Here is a 25,679-nt window from a genome sequence, read left to right as displayed (position 1 = left end):
TTGCCTAAAGCCTCTACGATTATTAATTGCTTGTGTTAAGTGGCCTTTCAAGTTTAGTCTAATTTTGACATTTCGATCTGCATGGAGGAATATCCAGATGTTAAGTAGATTATTTAGGATACCCCAAGACTGCAATTGTGACAAAAGAAGGTTCCTTTTGACTTTATTAAGGGCAAGTGATAGATCTATACTCACCACAAAAACTCAGGGGACAGTTTTTCCATGCTGATCTCATCAATTGATCCATTAATAGTCCTGGAAGCATGGTTCTGACTCCTTTACGGAATCCTGTTTGATTAATTTTTAATAGACCCCTTTGCTCCACCCTTTCAGTTCTTTAAGAACCAGCACTGAGAAGACTTTACCGTCAGTGTCCAGCAAGGCAATAGGGTGGTCATTGAATGGATCAAATTTGTTACCTCTTTTAAATATTGGGCCAACATATGATGTTTTCCAAGTAATTGCAGTACATTGCTCCACCAGTATTTTTTTGGAATAGCATGAGTAAGTAATTTGCCCAGAGTTACGGTCTCGACTTGAAAACACGATTGCATAAGCCATTTCGACTGGGGGCGTGGGAATTTCCGCTGTTTTCATTACCACAGTAATATCATCTATATCAAATGACCGTTGCAAAAATGTGCTACCCGCAAAGATTCTAGGATGGGGTTTTCTTGAGCATTTAGTTGGGATTCGCCCATGCTATTAGCCATTCTCCAGTAATTATTATCGGATTTTACCAAAACCCATTTCAGCATCTTCTCTCCTTCTTGTTGATGGATATTATGTTTAATAGATTTAAATCTATTTTTTATGTTTTCGTCTAATTCCCCGAATTGCTTCTGCTTTAGTCATCCCGTCTGAATGATTTTTTACAATCAGTTCAATGGAACCTCTTAGCTCTTTTTTTCATTGTTGGATTTCATAGTTAAAGCTCTTAGTATGTCGATTGCTGGTATTTGAGAAATTACCTCCTATACAACTGCAAAAGAAGGTCGGAACATTAAGTGGGGTTAGCATTTCCAGTTTTAATTCAGCTGTTAAGTCCTCTTCTCTAGAACTGATGTTATTATTCAATCTCTTAATATTTATAGGGCGCCAGATAAATCTGTTTGTTTCCACTTAGAAATAATAACTTTGGGGAAAACTTCCTTACTGCGAGTTTTTCTCCACGCCTCAAAGGAGGCACATACCAGGTTATGATCACTGGGTTCACCAACCACTACATGAAACTGTACGCATTGCTTGAACAATTTTTCTGAAACGAAAACATAATCAATGCCTGACCTTTGGTGACCCTCTGTCAGGTGTGACTTCCAGCCATGTCAACCTCAATGTTACCATTCAAACGGTGTTGGTTCTATTAATTCAGTAAACACAGCCATTGTACCCCTCTTACACGGAGTGGTAGATCATGTCTGAGATTTCCGTGGCTAGACTCAATTGATGATCCAGCAGACAGTTTAAATTGAAATCCCCTGCTACTATGTTAATGTTAAAGGATATTTGCTCCGCACACTATCACCACCAGAGTGGTCCCCTGGTGCACCATGATGAATTCATTAGAGAATTCCTTACTCCATTCCATAATATAATTTGTAAATAGGACCTCCATTTAGTTAACATGGAATTGGGGTGAGACAGACAGGAATGGGATCATGGCACTGATGTGTAAGTGTGAGTGGTCAGATGACGGGTGATCAGTTGAGGATGGGATCCAGAGAGTTACCAAAGGTGTGGGTCAGTTGGGGGAGAGGTATAATTTAACAGTGTAGTTATGAAGGGCACTGTCATGGTGAGGGTTCCGCCATCTTAGAAATGGCCATAACAGCAAATTGGAGGTTATACGTGACAGAATGGTCAGTGAAGAAGGAAGTTGTGTTGCATAATGATTGGGGGTTAAAAAGCCCTAGACTGAGTGTAGTAGAGATGGGAGGGAACAAAGAAAAGATGCAGAGGGGAGAAGAGAGGGGTAGATTACATTGGTGTGAGAGAGCTTGCTAAGGTGCCTTTGATGGGTGAGTTGTAGTGCAGAAATGGGGTAGGAGTGCAGCAGGCAGAGAACAGGAGTGACATGCTTGGATGAGGATGGAATCTTCACGTGAAAATTAGATCGAGGGATGTGAGTAGCAGAATGAGGGCACGTATTTGGTGGATGATGGTTGAGAGGGACTGGTGTGTGGATGGCATGGGTGCAATGAATGAGTTGGAGTATTGCAACCAGGAGGGCACGAGGAGTGTGAACAGCCAACAAGAGATTGAAATGAATGAGGGCTAATGCTTCAAGGACACCATTTTGGAGTGGGTAAGTAATCAGGGCATAATAGGGGAGACTTGAACATGCAGTAGGGGCATGAATTTGACAATTGGTGACTAGCGACCAAATCGAGATAGTAGGGCTGTTGCGGTCAACAATACACGCACTGTAGGCCGGTAGCATCCACATGTAAATAGAGGCCGGTGATGGTAACAGAACACTTTTGAGGTGTGTTGGGAAAATGAGAAGCCAGCAAAAGTGAAGTCTTAATACCCTTTCCAGTGGGTTTCATGCTCAGAGTGGAATGCAGAGGGACACATGGCTAAGCACTTAGTATGCTGGTCAACCCTATCCGGACCCCCTGAATGATAGGACCACCATCAGACCCTGTCAAGCGCCTGCAGGTGAATGAAGGGTGTGCATAGTCTCTGGTCGTGACCTCTGCCTTTTGCCCTCCCTTGGCATCCATGTGTGAGGGTGCGCCTGAGGCAGATGTAACATGCCACATCTGAATACTCACATACCAGCATCAGGTCTCATAGGATCCTGGCGTCACCTGCCTCTCCATTGTAAATCATGGAAGGATGATGATTTTGAAGTTCTAATTATGCATCAATCCCCTCTACAGTGGACTGCTGCAGGCAGAAAAGATTGGCAACCTAGGTTCCAAATTCTAAGGGGTCCTTATTGCTTGTTTCCGCATGCTGCAGCAGCGGGGGTGTGTTGCTAGGTCTGGAAAAGATCCGGGGCTACACTAACGTCGGGACTCACGGCGAGCTAGCCTTTTGGTTGTATCGCATGAGCTACTTCCCGGGGCTAAAACCAAAAGACCCGGGGCTAAAGCCCCCTCAGCCGGGCCCCCGCCCCCCGCAGCAGAGGGGATTATTGCGATGAGCAACTGAGGAGTACACTCTGAGACAAATTGGCTTTTTTTTCTTGAAAAAAGAAAAACGCTTGTGCAGTTTTGTGGTGAGTGCAGCCATTTCTCCATACAACAAATAAAAAAAAATACAGATTCAAGATGGCCGCCAGACATGGCAAAGGGAGTTAGTGGGGTCCTTTTCCATTAGCATGATTGGACGATGAGTAGCGAGGGAGACACAGGACTTGGAATGATCCTGTGGGGTAAGAAATAAATACAGCCAGGGGGTCAGGATGAGGGGTTGCCAGATTCATCGAGGGTGAGGGGAGCAGGGCTCAGCTGGGCCAGAGAAGCCGCCAGTTTGCTCAAAACTGCAGTCCTTTACCCGAGGATTTGCCCTTCATCCAAGCAAACTGATTGGCTGTTCCTCCATTCCTGGGGGACAATTACGCAGCACAGTCCCCTACCGGTAACGGAAGTTGAAGGCATACATTAACAACTTGGATTGCATTAAAACGATTTGGGATACTTGGCAAAGTGTCCGTTTTCAATAACATTTGCAGCATGATTCTAGGCAGATATAGCTTTAAAACACTGCAGTAACTCGAATAACTTTGAAACAGCTCTGGATTTCATATAATGTATACCATTTTAGCAATTAGAACTTTAAAACAGTTCTAACTGTTATTGGAGATGGGTTGGTGTAATGTTCAGGGGCAGACTGGCCTACAGGGAACTCTGGAGATTGCCCGGTAGGCTGATGCACCCTGGGCAGGGGTGGACTGGCCTATAGGGAACTCTGGAGATTTCCGGGTGGGCCTCTGCACACTGGGCAGGGGTGGACTGGCCCACATGGAACCCTGGAGATTTCCTGGTGGGCCTCTGCACCTTGGGAAGGGATCCCTGGGCAGGGGTGGACTGGCCCACAGGGAACTCGGGAGATTTCCTGGTGGGCCTCTGCACCTTGGGAAGGGATCCCTGGGCAGGGGTGGACTGGCCTACAGGGAACTCTGGAGATTTCCTGGTGGGCCTCTGCACCTTGGGAAGGGGTCCCTGGGCAGGGGTGGACTGGACTATAGGGAACACTGGAGATTTCCTGGTGGGCCTCTGCACCCTGGGCAGGGGTGGACTGGCCTACAGGGAACTCTGGAGATTTCCTGGTAGGCTGATGCACCATGGGCAAGGGTGGACTGGCCTATAGGGAACTCTGGAGATTTCCTGGTGGGCCTCTGCACCAGGGGCAGGGGTGGACTGGCCTACAGGGAACTCTGGAGATTGCCCGGTAGGCTGATGCACCCTGGGCAGGGGTGGACTGGCCTATAGGGAACTCTGGAGATTTCCGGGTGGGCCTCTGCACACTGGGCAGGGTTGGACTGGCCCACAGGGAACCCTGGAGATTTCCTGGTGGGCCTCTGCACCTTGGGAAGGGATCCCTGGGCAGGGGTGGACTGGCCCACAGGGAACTCGGGAGATTTCCTGGTGGGCCTCTGCACCTTGGGAAGGGATCCCTGGGCAGGGGTGGACTGGCCTACAGGGAACTCTGGAGATTTCCTGGTGGGCCTCTGCACCTTGGGAAGGGGTCCCTGGGCAGGGGTGGACTGGACTATAGGGAACACTGGAGATTTCCTGGTGGGCCTCTGCACCCTGGGCAGGGGTGGACTGGCCTACAGGGAACTCTGGAGATTTCCTGGTAGGCTGATGCACCATGGGCAAGGGTGGACTGGCCTATAGGGAACTCTGGAGATTTCCTGGTGGGCCTCTGCACCAGGGGCAGGGGTGGACTGGCCTATAGGGAACTCTGAAGATTTCCCGGTAGGCCTCTGCGCCCTGGGCCTCTTTTCAAATGTTCTCATAGGAAAAAGGTTGGGCTTGTTGAAAATGTGTAACATGGGGCCACTTTGAAATAAATGTCTAGGGCCTCTTTTGGTTCCCAGTCCACACCTGGTAACGTTCAATATATTTTATAACTTTTCAACATCCAATTTTTGTTTTGTTTTTCAAAGTGAAAAATACTATATTTGAAGGTACGGTTGCTATTATTATCCAAAGCAAGCCAAATGCCACATCCTTTGAAATATGCTCAACAATGTACACATATGGCATCGTTTTTTCTGAAACTCAAGCGGTTGTCTCACGTAGTGCACCTTCCCCTGGCAAGCACTGCCCCGATGCATGGTTATAGAGAGTAATAAACTCAGGGAGATTATTTTTAGTCTGACATGCTGTACATACTACACTGCCCTTGATGGGATGGTTTGCCAGAAATCACGTATCAAATATGTGGCGACTCTGATGAAGTGATCTCACGGTCATCGTCACATGGACCTGGAAAATACATCTCCAGGTCTCGGGGACTGGCTGGATCTCCAGGCTAAGTCAGCCAGCCCACCCCGTAAAGCCCAACGTTCGAAGACCGCGACTCCCAGAAGTCACCTCTTTGTCAGTGGGAATATCAGCACCGGATCCGGGTGAGTCAACAATGGATTCAGAATGAGGAAATCCTAACTGGGTTCCTGAAGCCAGAAAGGATGCCAGAGATCATGTCTCTAACCCAGGTTACCCAGACAAACCTAGAAGAGAAATACTACAATTTACCTAATCCCTCTGTTCAGCAAAAGAAAAACCTGGAATGGATCCAGGAAATGTAGTTACAGGTTTGGGGGCAGGAAGACTATTGGGAAAACCTGAGTACCTGGGATTTCTATCCCCCACAGAGGACAGTCATGGGGTACCCAGAGGGGCAGAAGGGAGTGCAGCGCTCACCCATGCAGCAACCGGACATCCAGAGAGAGCGCCAATTCTTCCTGGCACTTGGGAGAGCCTTGGAAGGAGGACAGCACAATGGAGAGAGAGAGGCCCCTGCAGTCCCTCCCTGCTTTGGCATCCATGGGAAAGACAACACCACCAAGCCAGGTGCAGAAAAATCAGTTTGGCAGCCCCCTCACCTCCCAAGGGGAATGCTTAGCAGACCCACTGCCCTGCTGTGTACGCGAGACAGGGAATGCAACCTCTAGGGCTGGGTGACACCTTCCAGCAACAGGCAGGGAAAGAGAGCGAGCAGCAGCTGCCGCCCAGCCATTGTGGGGGCGAGAGGGGGCATTCAGGAATGTCATCCAGGATAGTGGTTGGTATGTTTAAAGGCTTCCTCCAGGCAGCCTCCAAAGCATTCCTGCCACTGAATATGCCCACGCCCATCATGTGACCTTCATAGCCAATCAGGGTGAAACCATTCAAACCAAGCTCACATACGGGCCAGGTACCAGGACAGCAGAGGAAGGACGTAAAGGAGTGCAGACATGGAGAGCTGCAGAGTGGGGGTTTTATTTATTGGTCATTTGTTAAGCGCGTTAAGTGCAACCTCGCGTGCGGAGGCAGTGGCAAGTAAATGCAGTGAAATAGGCAGTGGCTGGGATGAGAGATGTAGGGAGGGTCAGGGCCCAAGGGTACATAAGGGCCCTGCACATCAGTCATGCTACTGTGTGATTTGCAGGGGGAGGGGAGGAGAAAGAAGAGGTCAAGAGAAAGGTCTTGAGGATTTTCTGGAACTTAAGGTGGTCCTGCTCAAGCCTCAGAGGAAGAGGGACGCAGTTCCAAAGGAGGGCCCCCGCTGAGGAAAGTGATCGCCCACCAGCTCTCTGTTTTGCAAACTGTTTCACACGCAGGGAGTTGGTGCCAGAGGAACGCAGGAGTCAAGATGGGCGGTATTTAGTCAGGAAGCGTTGACGTTGAAGATAGAGTGGTCTCCCGCCCCAGAAAGCCTTGTGGATAATGCAGAGGGATTTTAATTTAATCAGTGCTGAGACGGGGAGCCAGTGAAGACTTTGAAGAACAGGAGAGATGCGGTCCCAAGGGCTTGAGGCCAAGGATAAGTTTTGCTGCCCTATTCTGGGTAAGCTGGAGGGGTCACAGGGTGGAAGCAGGAAGATTAAGGAGGAGGCTATTGCAATAGTCTCGCCTGGAGAGAACCAGAGCACGGGTGACATTGCGTCTCTTCCTGGGGGAAGGTGAGGAAGGGTAGAGTGCCTTTGAGAAGCAAGAGCTGAAAGTGGGACTTCTTGACAATGTCCTGAATATGGGGGATGAATGAAAGGGGGGGTCAAAGATGATGCAGAGATTTCTGGCTACTGAGGAGGGGGTGGGGGGACCCATAGAGGAAAGCCAGAGCGAGATGAAGAAATAGGGTTCAGGGGACCCAATAGGGAGAATCTCAGTTTTGCTGACATTTCGGCAGAGATCATTAGCAGTTCACCAGGCCTGGATGGCAGAGAGTTGACAAGTTGTGTGTCGTCAGCGTAGCACTAGAAGTTGGGGGAGGAGGAAATGAGTTGTGCCAGTAGAGAGAGATAAATGTTAAAGAGCCAGGGAGATGGATGGAGCCCTGGGGGACACCGCAGGTGGAGGAGTAAGTAGGGGAGGAGAAAGGGCCCAGAATGGTGATGGAGGAATGGTCAGTGAGGAAGGAGGGGAGCCAGTCCAGTGCCAGATCTGGGTTACCAAGGGTAGCACGGAGCCTTTTTATGAGGATGGAATGGTTCACTGTGTCAAAAGTCGAAGAGAGATCAAGGAGGATGAGGACAGAAGGGGAGTTGGAGTCAAGGGATGCAAGCAGTTCTTCACAGGTGTTCAGAAGAGCAGTTTCCATGCCTCTGGATGCTCAGAATCTGAATGGTGGTCATGTAGACCGCTAACAAGTTCGGTATGAGTTTGGTATGAGAGTTGAGTTGAGGGAGGGCCAACTTCTCGGGCAATTTCCCCAGGATGGGGTGATTGAAATGGGGAGGTAGTTGGCTGGGCAGGAAGGGTCTGCAGAAGTTTTTTTTAAGGAGGGAGCACACAACTGTGTGCTTGAGAGAGGTTGGAAAAGACTCACTAGCTAAGGAGTGGTTGTAGAGCTCAGCAAGAGCAGGGGCAAGAGTGGAGATGTTGTCCTTGATGGTTCTGGAAGAAAATGGGGCAACCTGTTTGGAAGAGTCCTTAATGGAGTTGACAACTCTGGTGACTTCTTCAGGGGAGACTGGAGCAAAGGAGAAGGGGGAAGGAGGAGGATGGGTGGCAAGGGGGATACAGGGCAGGGGGTTAGGGATGGAAGAGTGTGTGACAAGGCTGTTGAGTATGTCTTGTATTTTGGATATGAAGTGAGAGGCGAGTGCATTGCAGAGGGCCTGTGAAGGAGTAGGGGTAGAGGATACTGCGGATGGGTTGGCCAGTTCCCTGCAGATTTTGAATAGTTCAGCCGTGTTGTTGGAAGCATTGGACACGCGTGCCTGAATGTGGGCTCTTTTTTTGGCATGGATGGAGAGTCTGTAGTGTTTTTGGAACAGGCAACAGGCCAATTTGTCAGAGGGTGAACCTGAGGTATGCCACTTCCTTTCTGCAGCCCTGCACATACGTTTCTGGTCTGCAGGTTCGGAGTCGTACGAGGTGTTACACTTGGAGGCAGGTTTCAGGCGGATCCTCATGACTGAGGCAAGAATGTCAAGGGTGTTGGTAAGGGGCAGAAAGAGGCTGTTGAGGGCAGAATCAGTGGTAGAGTCTGTATTTGGTGAGCGTGGGGGGATGAAAGTTGAAGAGTAGGCAGCTGCTGACACTCGTTTCATCGGACGGATGTTTGTGAACGAGGATAGCAGAGCTTTATGAGGAGATGTCACAGGGCCATATGGACCCAGATGAGTAGAGAGGAGAGAGTGGTCAGTCCAGGAGAGAGGGGTGACCAGGGGAGAGAAGAGAGAGTGAGGTTGGAATGGATGATGGTGTATAGTGTGTGTCCAGCAGAATGGGTAGGGCCAGAGGGGAGAAAGGAGAGGGATAGGAGGAACAGAGGTCAGTGAAGAGGGTGGTTGCTGTGCAAGGGGAGTCTAGGTGGAAGTTGAAGTCTCCCAGTAGTAGCAGGTTCGAGGTGGTAGAGAGTAGGGAGGAAGAGAAATCTGCCCACTCACAGAGGAAGGGAGAAGAAGTGCCTCGAGGCTGGTAGATGGTAGCAATGGTCAAGGTGGTGGAAGGAGGTGATCTTAAAGCCTTCGGGTAGGTGGGAGTCAAAGGAGGTAACTGAGCTGGCATTGCACCCGGTTTCAGTGAGTGCAAGTATGTCCAGATCGGTGTCTTCAAGGAGAAGGAAGATGTCGGCAGAGTGTTTGATGGCCGCCAGGTGGAGACGCTCAGTGCCGTTGAACGATTTTTGAGATGGAGTGTGAGGGCGAGAGGCTTCTGTCTGAAGAGGTGGGGCCGAAGGGGAGCGGAAGAGGCATGGGAAGGAAGGACATTGATGAGGGATGGCAAGATCTGGTCAAAGAGAAGGAGGTTGGCCTGAGGGCCTTGAACCAGGATTGTGCCTGTGCGGTAGACATTGATGCAGCTTAGGGGTGGGTCTATAGGGAGCTTTGGAGTGAGCTGTAGGCAGAAAAGAGATTACAGTGGAGCAGTGGAAAGGAGGCTGGAGTGTGGAAGCAGGAGAGCTGGAGCATACTAAGGAGATGGGGAGTATAAAGAGAGAAGGAAAGAGGCTGGGAGAGAGAGAAGGAAAGAGACAGAAAAGGAGAGAGAGAAATATCAGGAGAGAGCAGGAGAGCGAGAAGGTAAACAGGAGGGTAAGAGAGAAAGAGAGAAAGAGAGAAAAGGTGAGAGAGAGATGAGAAAAGGAAAGCAAGTGAGAGACAGAGTGAGAGAGAGAGAGAGAGAGAGAGAGTTGAGAGAGAAAGTGAGAGAGAGAGAGAGAGAGAGAGAGAGAGAGAGAGAGAGAGAGAGAGGATAGAGACGGTTCTGGGGGTTGCAGAAGCATTTCCCTTAGACCCAAGAGAGTGGCAACTGATTGAGGAGGTAGACAAAGATGGGGTGTTGGGACTAGAGCCAGGACCCTAAGAAAAGTCGCTGGGGAGGATACAGTGACCCAGCCTCTAGAGATGTTCAGGTGTACTTACTCCTGGTGAATGCTCTGGGACTTGGCATTATGCGTGTAGGACCCAAGGCGTGGGTGAGAAGTAGTTCAAGTTGAGAAGTGGTGGACCTGAATCTACAGACCAAGAAGCTAAAGAATGGTGGGGCACTCAACATCCCAACCTATCACACACCAGAGTGTAAGTGACTATCCCAAAATGTTATCACTGTATTGTAGATTATGTCACGTGTGTGGACTCCATAGACTTCATGTTGCACACAAAGACTTTATTTGAACACAACAAACTTTATTGTTGGATCCTTAAGGTGAAGGCACCATTTCGATGTGTTGAACTTGCACCCCCCTTAGCTGCCCCCATTGTATAAACATCCATAATAAAGCAATATCCTTTAACGCTCAACTTCATTGTACACTTTATAGTGATTTTTCTCACCATGGTTACACTACATCCCAGTGTCTGCTGTTGTATACTGCAACAAGTACTGCAATACTACATTCTAGCATTTTCTCTCAATCATCGTTGTCATCATCACCATTTTGGACAGAGAGAAGTTCAGTACCTTGAGCACGTGGTAGCCGACGTTGCAGGTGATAAGCGCCTGGTCTTTGAAGGTGTACGCAGACTGTAACGGCTCGATATTCCCATTGGCTGGCGGTTGTAGAACTGGGCAGGAATTGCCTGTATGGTACAACACATGACCCAATCATGTTCAGAGCAAGTAACAATGACGAGTTGCAGTATGACAGATAAGTTCGACAAAGTCTTCGATCCAAGCAGATGTTATGTGTGTGTGTCCATGTATCCAGTTGACAGTTCTAGACATTCTCATCACTATGGTGATTGTGCAACAAACTCAAAGGGGTGTGTGTACAATGGAGCAATATACAGTGTAATTCAAATTGCAGCTACTCTGATTTAAAACAAAAATACATATACAGTAAAAGGCTAGGATATTTACCTAGTGAAAAGCAAGTCTAGGGGAAGGCAACCAGCTGAGTTAGTAGCTGTGAATGATTGATGTATTTGCATCTTGCAGAGAATTGCAGATGTATGCATCTATTCCAATCAGCAATATGGCATATGTAGAAAAACCAAATACCCAAGACAAGACAGCATGCCTAGGCTAGCGATTGCCTCATCGGGCTAATGGTAGCATGTTTATGCATGATCACATTCTTTGATGCTCATCGCTTGACCAGTCAAATAGTCACATGCTCAGATGAGGTGAGGAGGCCAAGCCAACAGTCACATGGAGTACCCAAAGATGCTGAGCGTGTGGCAACGATCACATCATCACACAAAACAACCCCTTTCTTAAAACATAAATTCTACAATAAAGCAAATTATCACAAAATCAGTACAACAATCACAAGCGCAGCAAAATGATTATATGACAAGCCCACAATCACATACTTGGGAAAAGAAATCATATGTGTAGGCCAGTGGTCGCAAGCATTGACCAACAATCACAAGCTCTGGCTAGTGATTCCCTGCTCACACCAAAAATTAAACCCTCAAGCCAACAGTCCAATGCCGAGGTCAATTATCAAAGGTTCAGGGACACAATACAACTGCAGCCCAATGACTACATGTTAAACCACTAACATAATCTCAGCAAAAGAAACCACATGCTCAGATCAACGACCACATGCTCAGGCCATAGGTTACATGCTCAGGCAAACAATAACATTTGCAGGTCAATGACTACCTCACCTGATCAATGATCACAGAGTCATGCAGAAAAGCACACGCTGAGGCAAAGGATCACATTCTTAGACCAGCAATAATGTGCTCAAGCGCTCAATCCCACACCAAGGACAATTATCAATGAATCCATCCCAAGCTTAGCTCAGGGATTGCTTTCCAGGCCAGAGATCACATGCTCAGGCGAATGTTAGCATGCTCATGCCAGCATTCACATGCTCAGGCCATCAATCACAGGCTCAACCCAGAAAACACTTTCTAAGCCAGAGATCACATGCTCAGACCAAGGTTCACATATTCATGCCAACATTCACATGCTCAGGTCACCAATCCCAAGCTCAGCACAATGACCACTTTCCAGGCCAGAGATCACATGCTCAGGCGAATGTTAGCATGCTCATGCCAGCATTCACATGCTCTGGCCATCAATCACAGGTTCAGCACAATGACCACTTTCCAGGCCAGAGATCACATGCTCAGACCAAGGTTCACATATTCATGCCAACATTCACATGCTCAAGTCACCAATCCCAAGCTCAGCACAATGACCACTTTCCAGGCCAGAAATCACATGCTCAGACAAATGTTAACATGCTCATGCCAGCATTCACATGCTCAGGCCATCAATCACAGGCTCAACCCAGAAAACACTTTCTAAGCCAGAGATCACATGCTCAGACCAAGGTTCACATATTCATGCCAACATTCACATGCTCAGGTCACCAATCCCAAGCTCAGCACAATGACCACTTTCCAGGCCAGAAATCACATGCTCGGACTAATGTTTGCATGTTCACGCCAATATTCACATGCTCAGGCAATCAATCACAGGCTCAGTCCAATGACCACTTTCTAAGCATGAAACCACATGCTCAGACTGATGTTCACATGTTCATGTCAACATACGCATGCTTATGACATTAGTGACAGGCTCAGCCCAATGACCACTTTCCAGGCCAAAAATCACATGTTCAGGAAAATAAGTCACATACTGAGGCCAATAAACACATGCTCAGGCCATTGGTGACTTGCCCTGACTAACGACCACATAGTCAAACCAATGATCACGTGCACTGGCCAGACTTGACTATGCGAACTCCCACTAACTGGGTGAACCGGCCTGCCAGTTAAACATACTCCAAAGAGTGCAAAACTCAGCAGCCAGACTGCTTCTCACTGTGGGACCAAGGCGCAACATCGCAACAGCTCTCCGCAACCTACACTGGCTCCCAACTGGACACAGAACTATCTTCAAATTCCTATGTAGTACCCATCGAGCAGTGCACAAAGCAGTCCCAGATTCCTACAAGAAATGATTACGCTTTACCACTACACTCGCACCCTTAGGTCAAGCACTGCCCTCCCCTAGTGGTCCTGACATCCAACCCCAGGCTTGGAGGGGCAGCCTACTCAACTCTGGCACCAACTTTGTCAAATTCACTGCCTCCATGCATTAGGCACCGCAAAGACTACATGGATTTCCGGAAGGCACTCAAAACCTGGCTCTTCGCCTAAAAAAACACATAAGGGAATTTTTATTTATTTATTTATTTAGTCATTTGTAAAGCGCACCAAACCCAGAGTCAACTGGGCTCTGGCAACAGTACAAACAAAGTACAAACAATAATAGTGCAAATAATATATAATGCATGATAGTATTTCAGGCTCAGAGGAGCGTGGTAGCTTCACAAAGTTAGAGTTCTTGCTTGAAGAGCCATGTTTTGAGGTCTTTACGGAAGGACCAGAAGGAAGAGTCAGATCTAAGGGAGAGCGGGAGGGCATTCTAGTGTTTTGCAGCCACGACTGGGAAGCTGCTGTCCCCTGCTCTTTGGAAGTAGGTTGGCTAGATTGTGATTTGGAGATTTTTCTAGATAAGTATCTAGGGGCCGTGTTTGACAAGCATTTGTGTGTTAGAGAGAGTATTTCGAACAAAATGCGTTTGCGAACAGGTAGCCAGTGGACATTGCACCTTGGAGGAGAAATGTGCTCTTTTTTGCAATGTTTAAGACTGCCCTCAGAGCATTATTTTGAATTATCTGTACTTTGTTTATATTCTGAGTGGTTGAGCCTGAGAAGAGGGCATTGCAGTAGTCCATCCTGGATAGAACGAGGGCTCTGGCGATCGTGATACAGCTGTCAGGGGTCAGGAAAGGGCTGCATGCATGGATAAGTTTAGAGTGTCTGCTGCCACAGAGGCATTGGTGTTTACATGTCTCGTTAGGGGAAGCGAGGAGTCCAGGTAGACTCCCAGAGCTTTTAATTCTTTTGAGACTGGGATGAAATTGCCATCAATGACAAAAAATGTATAAGCTTCATTAAGTTTATTTAGATGAATTTGTGAACCTAAGATCGGCAGCTCCATTTCCTTGTAATTTAGGCATAGCGCATTTTGTGCCATCCACGCCTGGATGGTTTGGTAGATTTAGGTTAATGCGTTACAGTCAATGTTGTTGTTGCCTGAAATGGACAGGACGATCTGGGTGTCATCCGCATAGTTAGTACAGGAAACACCCAGATCGTCTAGAATGTCGTATAGAGGTTTAGTGAATATATCATTGGGGAGATTCCACAAGTGGACTGAGCCTGGTGGGGCAGCTGCAGCGGTGGAAAAGACCCTCAAAGTATGGTTAGAAAGGAAGGACTCGATCCAAGCTATCGCTTTAGTGGAAAAGTAGGCTTCTGAGGACCGGTGTTGACATAGGATTTCATGGTCTACCAAGTCAAAGGCCGCAGAGAAGTCGAGCAAGAGGAGGATGGCAAGATTGACATTGTCTTTGATCTCGTCCATTTGGATTTTTAAATCAAGGAGTGCGGATTCCATTCCGTGACCTGGGCAGAAACCGGATTGGTGTAGGCCAAGGATGTGGTTAGTTTCAAGGTGTTTTTGTATTTGTAGGTACACAGCTCTGTCTAAAATGTTTATTAGGAAGGGGACTTTTGTGATCAGTGCGGTTTTTGGGGTCATTAGTTGGCGACTTAAGGAGAGGGAGTACCCAGGCGTCTTTTAGATTGGATGGTATGTAGCCAGAGGAGAAAGAGTTATTGATAAGTGAAGCGATGAAGGGGGGGAGCTCTACTGCACAGTCTTTTATGAGTGAAGCTGGACAGATATCGCCTTGGCATCTGGATGGCTTGAAGTATTTGAAGATTTTTGTGACTTTCGGGACAGAGACTGAAGTGGTCTGGTGGTTCCTCAGTTAGTACAAATGTATGTTTTTGCCACAATTTTCGTTTGAAGTAGAGAGATTTTGTCTAAAAGTGCCTTTTGAATGTTAGATCACCAGGTGATGTCTTTAAGGCAACTTTCAGGTGGGGAAACTGGTGATTTGAGTTCTCGCAAAATAGCGAATAGTTCTTTCGTACCTGAGTTAGCCTTTTCAATTCGCTCATTGTAGGTTGAGCTCTTTGCATGGAGAATGGCTTGTTTGTACATTTTGGACAGTGAGGTGAAGTGTTCTTTGTTGGCAGCTGAGGGCACTTTTTTCGAAGAAGACTCAGCTGCTTGTTTGGTAGCGTATAGTGCTTTGAGGTTTGGGGTGTACTAAGAGTTCAGGGGAGCTATTGGTTTTGGTTTGCGTTTACTCAGAGGAGCTACATGGACGGTATGGTTGTAGAGTTGTACCATGGAACTAGGGTCATTGGTTGAGTGTAGGTAGTCGGTTAATGGTTGTAGCAGTGGGAGCATATTAGCTGGGGTGATATTCTGGGCATTTCTTGAGAGGGATGCTGATGTGGGTTGCAGCGTAGTGCTAGTTAAGTTATTATTAGGAATAGTGAATAAGATGACATTGTGGTCAGATCAGGGAAAAGGGGCATTTGAAATGATGCTGGTGTTGCCGTTGGTGTCTGCTATCCAGTCTAGCGTACAACCTTTGTTATGAGTAGGGTATAGGATGCGTTGGGTGAAGCCCATATCTTTGAAAGAACAGGCTATGGAAAGTGCGCCCTTAGGGTCGTTTAGGCCTAGGTTAACATCACCCAGGAGTATGAATCTGGAATGTTGCTTGATATCGCCAGAGAGGAGATGTGTAATGTCTTCCTCGAAAGACAGAATAGAGCAAGAGAGTTGGAGATTTCTCCGATAGCTAGCTCATTTTTAGCTATGATAGCCACCCCACCTCCTTTGGTGATCAATCTATCATTCCTATATGGTGCAATTATCTGTGACGGCAAGGGAGAGTGACGGTCCAGCGGCAGCATGTAGTCATGGCTTTGAAGTTGAGGTTATGAGAGGTGATAAGATCGGATATATCGAGGGTGTGGGCTAAGAGGGATCTAGCATTGATCAATGCTCCCATGAGGTGTGTTGTAGTGGGATCGGGAAGCTTATCGCGGGTGCTAGTGATCTTGCCAGGTAAGTAAGATTTGGTCCTATTAGTGTCGCTGGTTGGGTCAGCTATGGCATAAATGGCAACCGAAGTAGCTGGATCCCAAGTACTAGAGGTGTTAGCAATTAGATTGGTAGGCGGTTCCACAATGGGTAAGGCATCACTGATTACAGGGGAAGCAAGCTTGAAGAAGGATAAGGCATCAGGGGTTACTGGGACAACAGGCTCCATAATACAAGTGGTGTTGCATGTTGCAAAGCTGCGGGCTCTAGGGTGCATGAAGCATCAGTAATTGCTGGGGCTGCAGGTTTTGAGTCATACCTGGCGTCAACAATTGCAGGTGCTGAAGCCTCCCAAATGCATATGGCATCAACAGCTACAAAGGCTGCAGGTTCCAGAGTACATTTGGAATGCAGTGAACCACCCAACCTACCGCCATGACTGTCGCTGATTATGGATCCTGACATAGACCGTCAGGCCTGACAATATCTAACGCCACTCCCTAGAGCCTTGCTCAGACTTGAATCCCAAATCGTAGCCATGTACCTGACATAATTTATTCACCACCTCATCGCAGGAATTCCGTACGCTCTGAGGCCTAGAGTTATCTATCGTCATTAATAAGGGGCAATTGTGCTAGACTAGTAATCCAAGCACAATTAACACTCTTGAACTTGATTAAGGCTATGCAATTATATACTACACAATCGAGCTAAGAAGGCACTTGCCTGCTAATTCTGCGCATCTGGAAATCCAAGAGCAGAACTAGATACCGGTGCCGTCTAGCAACTATGCTGCTAATCACACCCACCAGTGAATGTATATAGCAGAACTACCTATCAGTAATCTATCTAGCAGAACTAGCAATCCATGCAGTAATAGCACTTATGAATTTGATCCTTCCCTTGCAAATATGCACTATGCTATCAATTCAGGCAATGCCCTTGCGTGCTAATCCTACATATCAGGAATTCCCTTTGGAGAAATATATAGCAAGGAACGTTCTAGCACTTATTCTTGGCTGCAATACAAACTATCTGGGAATGCCCTAGTAGAACTATCTATCAGGGACTCTATTGAGCAGAACTGCCGACCGAGAACGTCGCTAGCACCAACACAGTAACAACATGTGTTTTGGGACAGTTCTGCCTGTCACCACCCATCAGTCTCTGCCAAAAGAATCTCACCCATCAAGAAACAGGGAGATACCACGCCCTCCACAGACACTGGAAGCTGAACAGGAACAAGGTCCCCCTGGAAAATACACAGATACTCAAACACACCACTGTGCTAACTCTTGCCTCTGCACCAACAAACCATAGAATGCCGCTACACCCCTGGATAAATTCAGCCTAGCTGCATACATACTTACACGCTTCCACGTTCACCTCAACAGTCTTTAGGACACAGCTATACCCCTCGAAATTGGCCTAGCTGCACACATAGCATCATTCTCAAGCACCAGCCCTGCCAGAATGCAGATACCATAGCGCATTTGTCTTGCTGCACATATATTACTAAACTTACACAACCACTGCATAACACCTAGCACTAGCATGCAGCTACACACCACCTATTGCACGCTGGCTGCGCGCATGCTAAGTGCACCCAAACACATTTTACTACTCTACTCTCTCTATTGACCTGGACTGCGGTCGCCGAGGGCGTTCAACCCACAGTGGTTTGGAATCATAACAATGATAAAAGGCGCTATACAAATGCCAAATAACATAACATGACATGGTCAGGCCAAGGAGCAAATGCTGAGGTTAACAATCAGATGCCGAGACACATGATCACCCCTTCCGGGTGCAAGAATCACTAGAGGATGTGCAATAACATGTTCATACTCAGAGTGAACACAGGCACATTCTGGCTAGATTGGAACATGCATGGAAAGGCATGTCAGTATTGTACCGCCGCGAAGTGGGGATCAGCAGAGCCGCTATCTGTGTCTTGCACTGATTGTATGTTCCTTTGAGCAAATCATGATCACAATGAATGTCTGTGCAAATGAAAGCAATGCATTCACAGACCCCACTCCCCCATTAAAGGAACAATCAAAAATGCAACGAAGTAACTACCACAAAGTAAACTGCCACTCAGTGATTTCTATGGAAATCACGTGGCACTGTATTCCCCTACCGTGATCTTACTCCAGCACAGAGATGTCACAGCAGAGGAATACTGCATGTTCTCTGACTCTTGTGGTGCACCTCAGACCTGAAGGAATGAGAGAATGTGGGGAGTGGTCTCAAAGCCTGCACTGCACTCTGAAGCTAGCATCTGACGGTTTTGAGGCCTGATGTGTGTGGCACTGGTGAGTGGCAGTGCACTATCTCTGTCTTTGTGATCTCTCAGGCTGTGAGAGCTCAGTGCCACACACTGCAGAAGCTCCTCTATGTCATAGTGCCCTGAAGCCTGGCCAATGTTCACTGGCTGCTCTGGAGCCAGGACGTGTTACAGTTCTGCGCTTCTGGCGTATTCATTTAGGACTCTATCTCACCTGTGGCAGCGGCAGAGATGAGTCAGGGAAACCGAGGCTTGGTGGCAGCAGGACAGATTTGTATAAGATACTGTGGGAAAGGCTAAAGGCTGGGAGTTCCAGGAGGATGGCAGGATGCAAGGTCTACATTAAATACTGTGGGATGTATAAAGGCTGGGAGCTCCAGGAGGATGGCAAGTTACCAGGTATACATTAAAACTGTGGGAAGGACAAACAATGAGGTGGTCCACGAAGGTGGCAGGATGCCAGGTTTTATTAGGTACTGTGGGAAGGGCAAAGACTGAGGTGGCCCAGGAAGATGGCAGCATTCCAGGTTTTATTAGGTACTGTGGAAGGCCAGAGACTAAGGTGCTCCAGGAAGATGCAGGATGCCAGGTTTTATTAGGTACTCTGGAAGGGCAGAGATTAAGGTGCTCCAGGAAGATGGCAGGATGCCATGTTTTATTAGGTACTGTGGGAAGGGCAAAGACTGAGGTGGTCCAGGAAGAAGGCAGGATGCCAGGTTTACATTAAATACTGTGGGAAGGGCGGCAACCATTAGGGAGGTCCAGGAGGATGGCAAGATGCCACGTTTATATGAGATACTGTGGGAAGGGTGAAGACTGCGGTGGTCCAGGAAGATGGCAGGATGTCAGTTTTAAATTAGATACTGTGGGAAGGGCAAAGACTGAGATGGTCCAGGAAGATGGCAGGATGGCAGGTGTATATTAGACACTGTGGGACGGGCAAAGACTGAGGTGGTCCAGGAAGATGGCAGGATGCCAGGTGTACATTAGAGACTGTGGGACGGGCCAAGACTGAGGTGGTCCAGGAAGTTGGAAGGATGCCAGGTTTTATTAGGTACTGTGGGAAGGGCAAACACTGAGGTGGTCGAGGAAGATGGCGGGATACCAGGTATTATTAGGGTCTGTGGCAAGGACAAATAATGAGGTGGTCCAGGAAGAAGGCAGGATGCCAGGTTTACATTAAATACTGTGGGAAGGGCGGCAACCATTAGGGAGGTCCAGGAGGATGGCAGGATGCCACGTTTATATGAGATACTGTGGGAAGGGTGAAGACTGCGGTGGTCCAGGAAGATGGCAGGATGCCAGGTATTATTAGGGTCTGCGGCAAGGACAAATAATGAGGTGGTCCAGGAAGATGGCAGGATGCCAGGTGTACATTCGATACTGTGGGAAGGGGGAAGACCGAGGTGTACAGGAAGATGGCAGGATGCCAGGTTTACATTAGATACTGTGGGAAGGGTATTGATTGGGCAGGAACAGGAAGGCAGCAGGATGCCAGGTTTATGATTTCTTCTGTTGGGAAGGGCATCGCCTGGGGTGGTCCAGGAAGATGGGAGGAGGAGGTCAGGTTTACGTTAGATACTATGGGAAGGGCAACAATTGAGGTGACCCAGGAAGAAGGTAGTATGAAGGGTTTATATCAGATACTGTGGGGAAGGGCAACTATTAGGGAGGTCCAGGAGGATGGCAGGATGCCACGTTTATATGAGATACTGTGGTAAGGGCAAAGACTGAGGTGGTCCAGGAAGATGGCACAATGTCAGGTTTACATTAGATACTGTGGCAAGGGCAAATAATGAGGTTGTCTATGAAGATGGCAGGATGCCAGGTTTTATTAGTTTCTGTGGGAAGGGCATTGATTTGGGAGGTACAGGAAGATGGCAGGATGCCAGGTTTATACTAGGTTCTGTCCGGAAGGGAAAAGACTGGAGTGGACTAGAAAGAAGGCAGGAGGCCAGTTTTATATTACAGTGAGGGCAAGAGTAAAATCCTGGGTGGTCCAGAAGGATAGGATCGCAGGATGCCAGGCTTTTATTAGATACTGTGGGAAAGAGCACATACTGGCGATATCCAGGAGGGTGGCAGGATGGCAGCTTTTTATTAGATACTGTGGGGATGGGCAAAGACTGGGGCAGCCCAAGAAAATGGCAGAATGTCAGGTATTGTTTCACTTCACTTCACTCTTGTTTTTCTAGCAGGTGCCACTCCAGATGATTGAATATAGAGCTAGTGTTGATGATTCCATGTGTGTTTACTGATCTAAAAAGGCTGCCATTACTTCTAAGTCCACCAGCTTCGAAAGGTAGGAAGCAGAATTTAGCCCCTCAACACTTAGGCCATCACGTCAGCCTGCATGACACCTGACTTACTAGATGCTGTCTGCCCCTCTCCTCCCCACCAACCTGTACAGCTGTACGCCTCCTCTGTGTCCCTCTGTATCCTACCCCCCGGTTTATATCTGTTCTGTTGTTACCTCTGAAAAGCACTCCATCATGCATCTGTACTGTTGTATACCTCTGTAAAGTGTTTTGTTATGAATCTGTATTTTTGTGTACCTCTGTAAAGCGCTCCATTGCTTCTCGAAGCTAGGGCCATGCTCAATAAATACAATAATAATAATAATTAATAATAATAATAATAATAATACTATTCCCACTTGAAGCTCCTATCAGTTGGCCTGCACATGGTCTCCTCTTTAATTACCCTTATACAATACATCACTTTATACAATACATCACTTTGCCTTCATTGAATACTGTTCACAGTGGCTGCATGATTAATAATCCACTGGTTGGTTCTGTATTTAGAGTCTATTCCCTTAACTTCTCCTTAATCGATTACCACATTCACGACTTTGCGACACAGCACGTATTGTTTACCTGCGGCTACGTAGGATAGCTTCCATCCTCGGTTCTCCCCAGAATTGTCGCTGTGGAACAGAATCTGAACACTGTTGCTTCCAGTCTCTATCCGTCCTGGGGATTTTTCTCCACAGATGGGGCCGTACTCCTTCCTTCCAGCTTTGATCTATCGAGACACAGGAAACCATATGAAATATGCAGGACACAGAAGGGTGCAAACTCTGTGCAAAGGCCAGCAGATGGCTCACAAGTTCATCCCCTGCCCCAAGGAGTTGCAAGTGCCTTTGATCAGGAGAGCTTCGTCAAGAATAGGGGTTTGGGGGGCAAAAGTCATCCGAGTTGCCCCGTGTGCCACCATCCTTGATGTTAATCTTTCCATGTCAGCTATTGCAATGAATCTAGGGGAATGTGTTCAGGATGTAGGGATTCACTGGGGTTCCAAACGATTTTTTCACTTTTGAGATATCCGTTTAACACAAGTATGATTTCTGTACGTATTTGTATTTGGGTTCTATATATTGCAAACCTAGCAAGAAAGCAGCAGAGCACGGTACGCGTTGTTGATGGCAACATGCGACAAGGGGGCGGTTGCAGCATGTGACCTGGGATGTTCAGGATATGCGGTGGGGATGTGGCGCAGGAACGCAACTAGTCTAGCTGGCACCAAGGTACTGACGGAAGAGCAAAGTCTTGCGTTCCGTCCTGAACTGCAAGAGCGTCGCCACTAGGATGGTGTTGCCTTATAGATGGTGCAATGAATTACTGCGTATGAAAATACCGAAAGAGTTCGTAGTTGGGCGGTGAGATTATATTCATGAGGCAGCCTCTTGTCACGCCAAGGAATTACTTCTTCAGACGCCCCAAATGAAAGTAAAGAAAGACTATGTTCCAATGCAAACGGCATAAAGATTCCCCTTGACTTAGTGGCCTTCTGTAGAAATGTACTTTTGCCTATGCAGAAATCCTTGGGGGATACATGTAGAATGCAGTGTAGCTTATGCTCATTAACTCTTTAATTGGCACAGTCATACATTTATAGAGTGAAAGGTTGGGCGTTAAGCCACATGGGGCCTCATTCCGAGTACGGCGCTAACCAATGGCGCTATTAACGCCTTGGTTGACGCCGTACCCGGACCGGCAGCGCCTTGGTGGATGGCGGAATTACCGCCCCATTCCAAGGTTGGCGGGGCGGTAATTCCCCATTCACCAAGGCTCTTCCCCATTCCCAAATGAGCCCCCATAGGGCTCAATGGGAATGGGGAAGATGCAAATAACGGTGACCGTTCATTACGGTCACCGTTATTGGCTTGCAGGCCCCTTTGCGCCCTCGACTTTAACACCTGCTCAAAGCAGGCGTTAAGGGCGAGGGCGCAAAGGGAACTCGGAGTATGGCGGTAAGGGAATACCGCCACCGGTCTCGTTACCGGTGGCCGCTATCCCTTACCGCCATACTCGGAATGAGGCCCATGGTGTTTATAAACGCCTTCATTTTGTAGGACTTTGCATGCACAGGTAGACCTCAGGTCAATCAAAGAATTAGGTCTTTGGCCCGGAGTTTTCTTTGACTGTGAAATTCTAATGAACAGGTTAATGACAGGCTTGGGCAGAGGAATGAAAATATCAGGGAAATACCTATTTTTGCAGTCAACCACCGTTCATTCTCCCTTATCCGCTGTATTTCCCATGACAAATACTTTTGGGAATGTTTGGAGTGTAAACAATCCAAAAAATCCTTCCTACTGGGCAAGAGGCAGTCGTTTATCGAGTGCTGCATGCTGGTCAGGCTGGATTCCTTACCCTAGTAATAACGCCATGCTTTATAAAGCGCCCCATGCAGGATTCCTCCCACTTATAAGTGAGGTAATGGTACGACGTTGTTACATCACCAGGATTTTTTTTGGTGGAGTTTTTTGTCAACAATGTTCGGCCAAAGAAACTCATCGAAAAATATGGGGGGAGGGGATATAACAGGTACGGGGGGGGTGGGAATAGAGACTACATAATAGGGAAGGGGCTTTGGGGGAACCCCCCAAATAAAGAAAGAAATGCTGATGCGTTTTTTCAGCCTAAAATATTTGGCAAAAACTCAGGGAAAAACAACTGGAGATCTAAGAACATAGAACCGTTGTTTCCATAGTTCAATGTAATGATAAGGCATTGAGCTCAGAAGGACCAAAGGCTGAAATGGCCCTTGTAATATTAGGACCTGTGTCCTTCGGGCGGGGCAGAAATGTATGGGAAGATATCAGAGAGTATTCGTAAATGTAATATCCTCACTGCATTCAAATTATCCAGAATTATTGCCCGGGAATGACTGTGACGACCATTATCGGGGGTAATTGGAGATATCATCAGGAATGTTTGAATCCTTAAGCACTCAATATATGTTGAGGATATATTCATTGACATCTTATTTGCTCTTTTCATTTTAAAATGTATCGATCCGTGGCTAAGGTGGCCAGCCACGGATACATACATGCTCGTGCTGAAGCCGCTGGAGTTTAAAGTGAAACTGTTCTCCTCTTATATGCAGGGGTGTTTCTAGGTTTGTGAAAGATCGGGGGCTACGCTGACGTCAGGACTGTCGGGACACGGGGCTAGGTAGCTTTTTGCTTGTAGCCCCTGAGCTTCTATCCTGGAATACAACCAAAAGACCCGGGGCTATAGCCATTGTTCGAAGTGAGCGGGAACGGTCGGGAGCAGTGTTTCACTACTTCTATTTTTTTTCTGTTTACCATTCCTCTACTTTTTACAACCATATTCGCCATTCTATACGGATGATTTGCCCATGCATGTCCCCGTGCAAGTGTAAAATTGTAATAGAGGCCTTAGTTACTAGCCACTTAGACTATTGTAATGCCCCGGCCGCAACACCTTGCCACATGTTGCACTAGGCTTCCTCCTACCCTCTCCCCTGCCGAGACCACAGTGTCACTACTTTTTTCAGTACACTTCTACCACTGGCTATGGCCTACACTGCCCCCCATCCCCACCCCCCACCCCCGTCCCCAAGCAACACCTCTGGTTTATGTATGCAAAAGGAAGGCCCAGCACTGTGTGCTTGTGCTGCTCCTTTAATTCTGTGACCACAATCCGGGGAAGAAGTCCAAGTTCATAGTCTCTGGGACTTTGAAAATAATTCTCTTTGCCATCTCGGCATAATGTTTTAATTAGTCCAATAAAAGGTGTAAAAACGTGCATCGTGTGTACATTTAAATCACACATGTTGATGCAACATTTCTGGTGTTTTTAAATGTTTCTGAATTCAAGCTTTTGGGTGAAAGATAATTGGGGAAAAACGATGTTTCACACTTAAAATACGTGTGTTGAAAACTCGTTTCAGTCCATGACGTGTTCACGTTTTGGAAAAATATCATCACGTTTGAATGCTAAATTATGGGTTGAACTGACTCTAAAAACATAACTTATAAAGACAAGCAAATACCTGGCAATTATTGACAAAATAAACAATAAACGCCTTTTTATATCCAAATAACTGACTTGATCAAGTAAGTCAGAGGCCCAAGGGGAAAATCCAAATTTACCATGCACGTGTTAGCTTTGAAGCACACAGCCCCACCATGTTCAGTGGTTGACACATTGGCTAACGGCACACCTGTTTGGCGAAGCCCAAAACATACATCAATAGGCTGAAATTGGAAAACTGGAAAAATATTGAGCACCTTAAATGCCAATTCAATTCAGCAAGGTAGAAGCACCATCCAGTTTCAAGTGTTGGTCAAAGTCCATGTCTTCCCAAAGGAGGAATATCTGCTGCGGTCAGACCTGGTCATTCCATGATCAGTGGACGCCCGACATCTTATCGGGTAGGAACCCTACCCCACCAACGATAGCTGGGTCTGTCTCTTGCAGAAGACAAGCTGTCTATGGGCTTAAACGACATATACTCTGGATGTCTGTTATTTCTGAGCTTTGACACCGGTTGACATAGTCTGACGTTGTCCTTGTGCTTATTTGATTAGTGGAATTTACTTTGACTAGTCCTTTGTTGACATATGTGTGTATGGCATGCGTGGCCAGTGACCACCACACACTACAATTCAGACAATTTATTTGGTCAAATGCTCACACTGGGTATTTGTGGAACATTTCATAACCATCGCAGGACAGTCATACATATGAGTATTTAGGAAATCCCCAGATTTTGCAAAGTTAGCACAGCATTGTGAACGTAAAAGCCATGCTTGCACGTCCACAATTCAAAATGTGCAAAGATAACTAAGCCAACCTCCAAAGATGGTCCATGACTTGCCACATTAAGAAGACTGCTCATGCTTGGTCCAGAAGAAGTCGTTTTTGTTCTTGGATATAAATATGGCTTCTAGTAAAGGGATATATGCCTTATGGAGGGGTGTATCTGTGTTTTTACTTTGATTACCAATCTGTTTTTTCAGATGGTCGGCTTCTAGATTGCCCTGTCTTTGTGGTCTAGTCCTTTGTTTGTTTCTGTGTTCTTGCCTT

General features: G+C 47.2%; 1 protein-coding gene across 3 annotated transcripts in view; it reads right to left on the bottom strand.

Moving 5' to 3' along the window:
- The window catches only part of MASP1 (MBL associated serine protease 1), a 587,565-nt gene that overhangs the window by 330,214 nt on the left and 231,672 nt on the right, over nucleotides 1-25,679 (bottom strand). For all 3 annotated transcript variants that reach the window (XM_069617478.1, XM_069617479.1, XM_069617480.1), the window contains exons 6-7: nucleotides 21,216-21,363; nucleotides 10,572-10,690 (exon numbers count right to left, since the gene is read on the bottom strand). In XM_069617478.1, the coding sequence (XP_069473579.1) occupies nucleotides 10,572-10,690; nucleotides 21,216-21,363 (267 nt within the window). The remainder of the gene's footprint in view (nucleotides 1-10,571; nucleotides 10,691-21,215; nucleotides 21,364-25,679) is intronic.

Source organism: Ambystoma mexicanum, chromosome 10 (genome assembly GCF_040938575.1).
Source record: "Ambystoma mexicanum isolate Mex_15411 chromosome 10, UKY_AmexF1_1, whole genome shotgun sequence".
NCBI classification, from domain to species: Eukaryota; Metazoa; Chordata; class Amphibia; order Caudata; family Ambystomatidae; genus Ambystoma; species Ambystoma mexicanum.
Note: the sequence above shows the minus strand (reverse complement) of the source record. Positions and strands in the feature narration are given on the sequence as shown.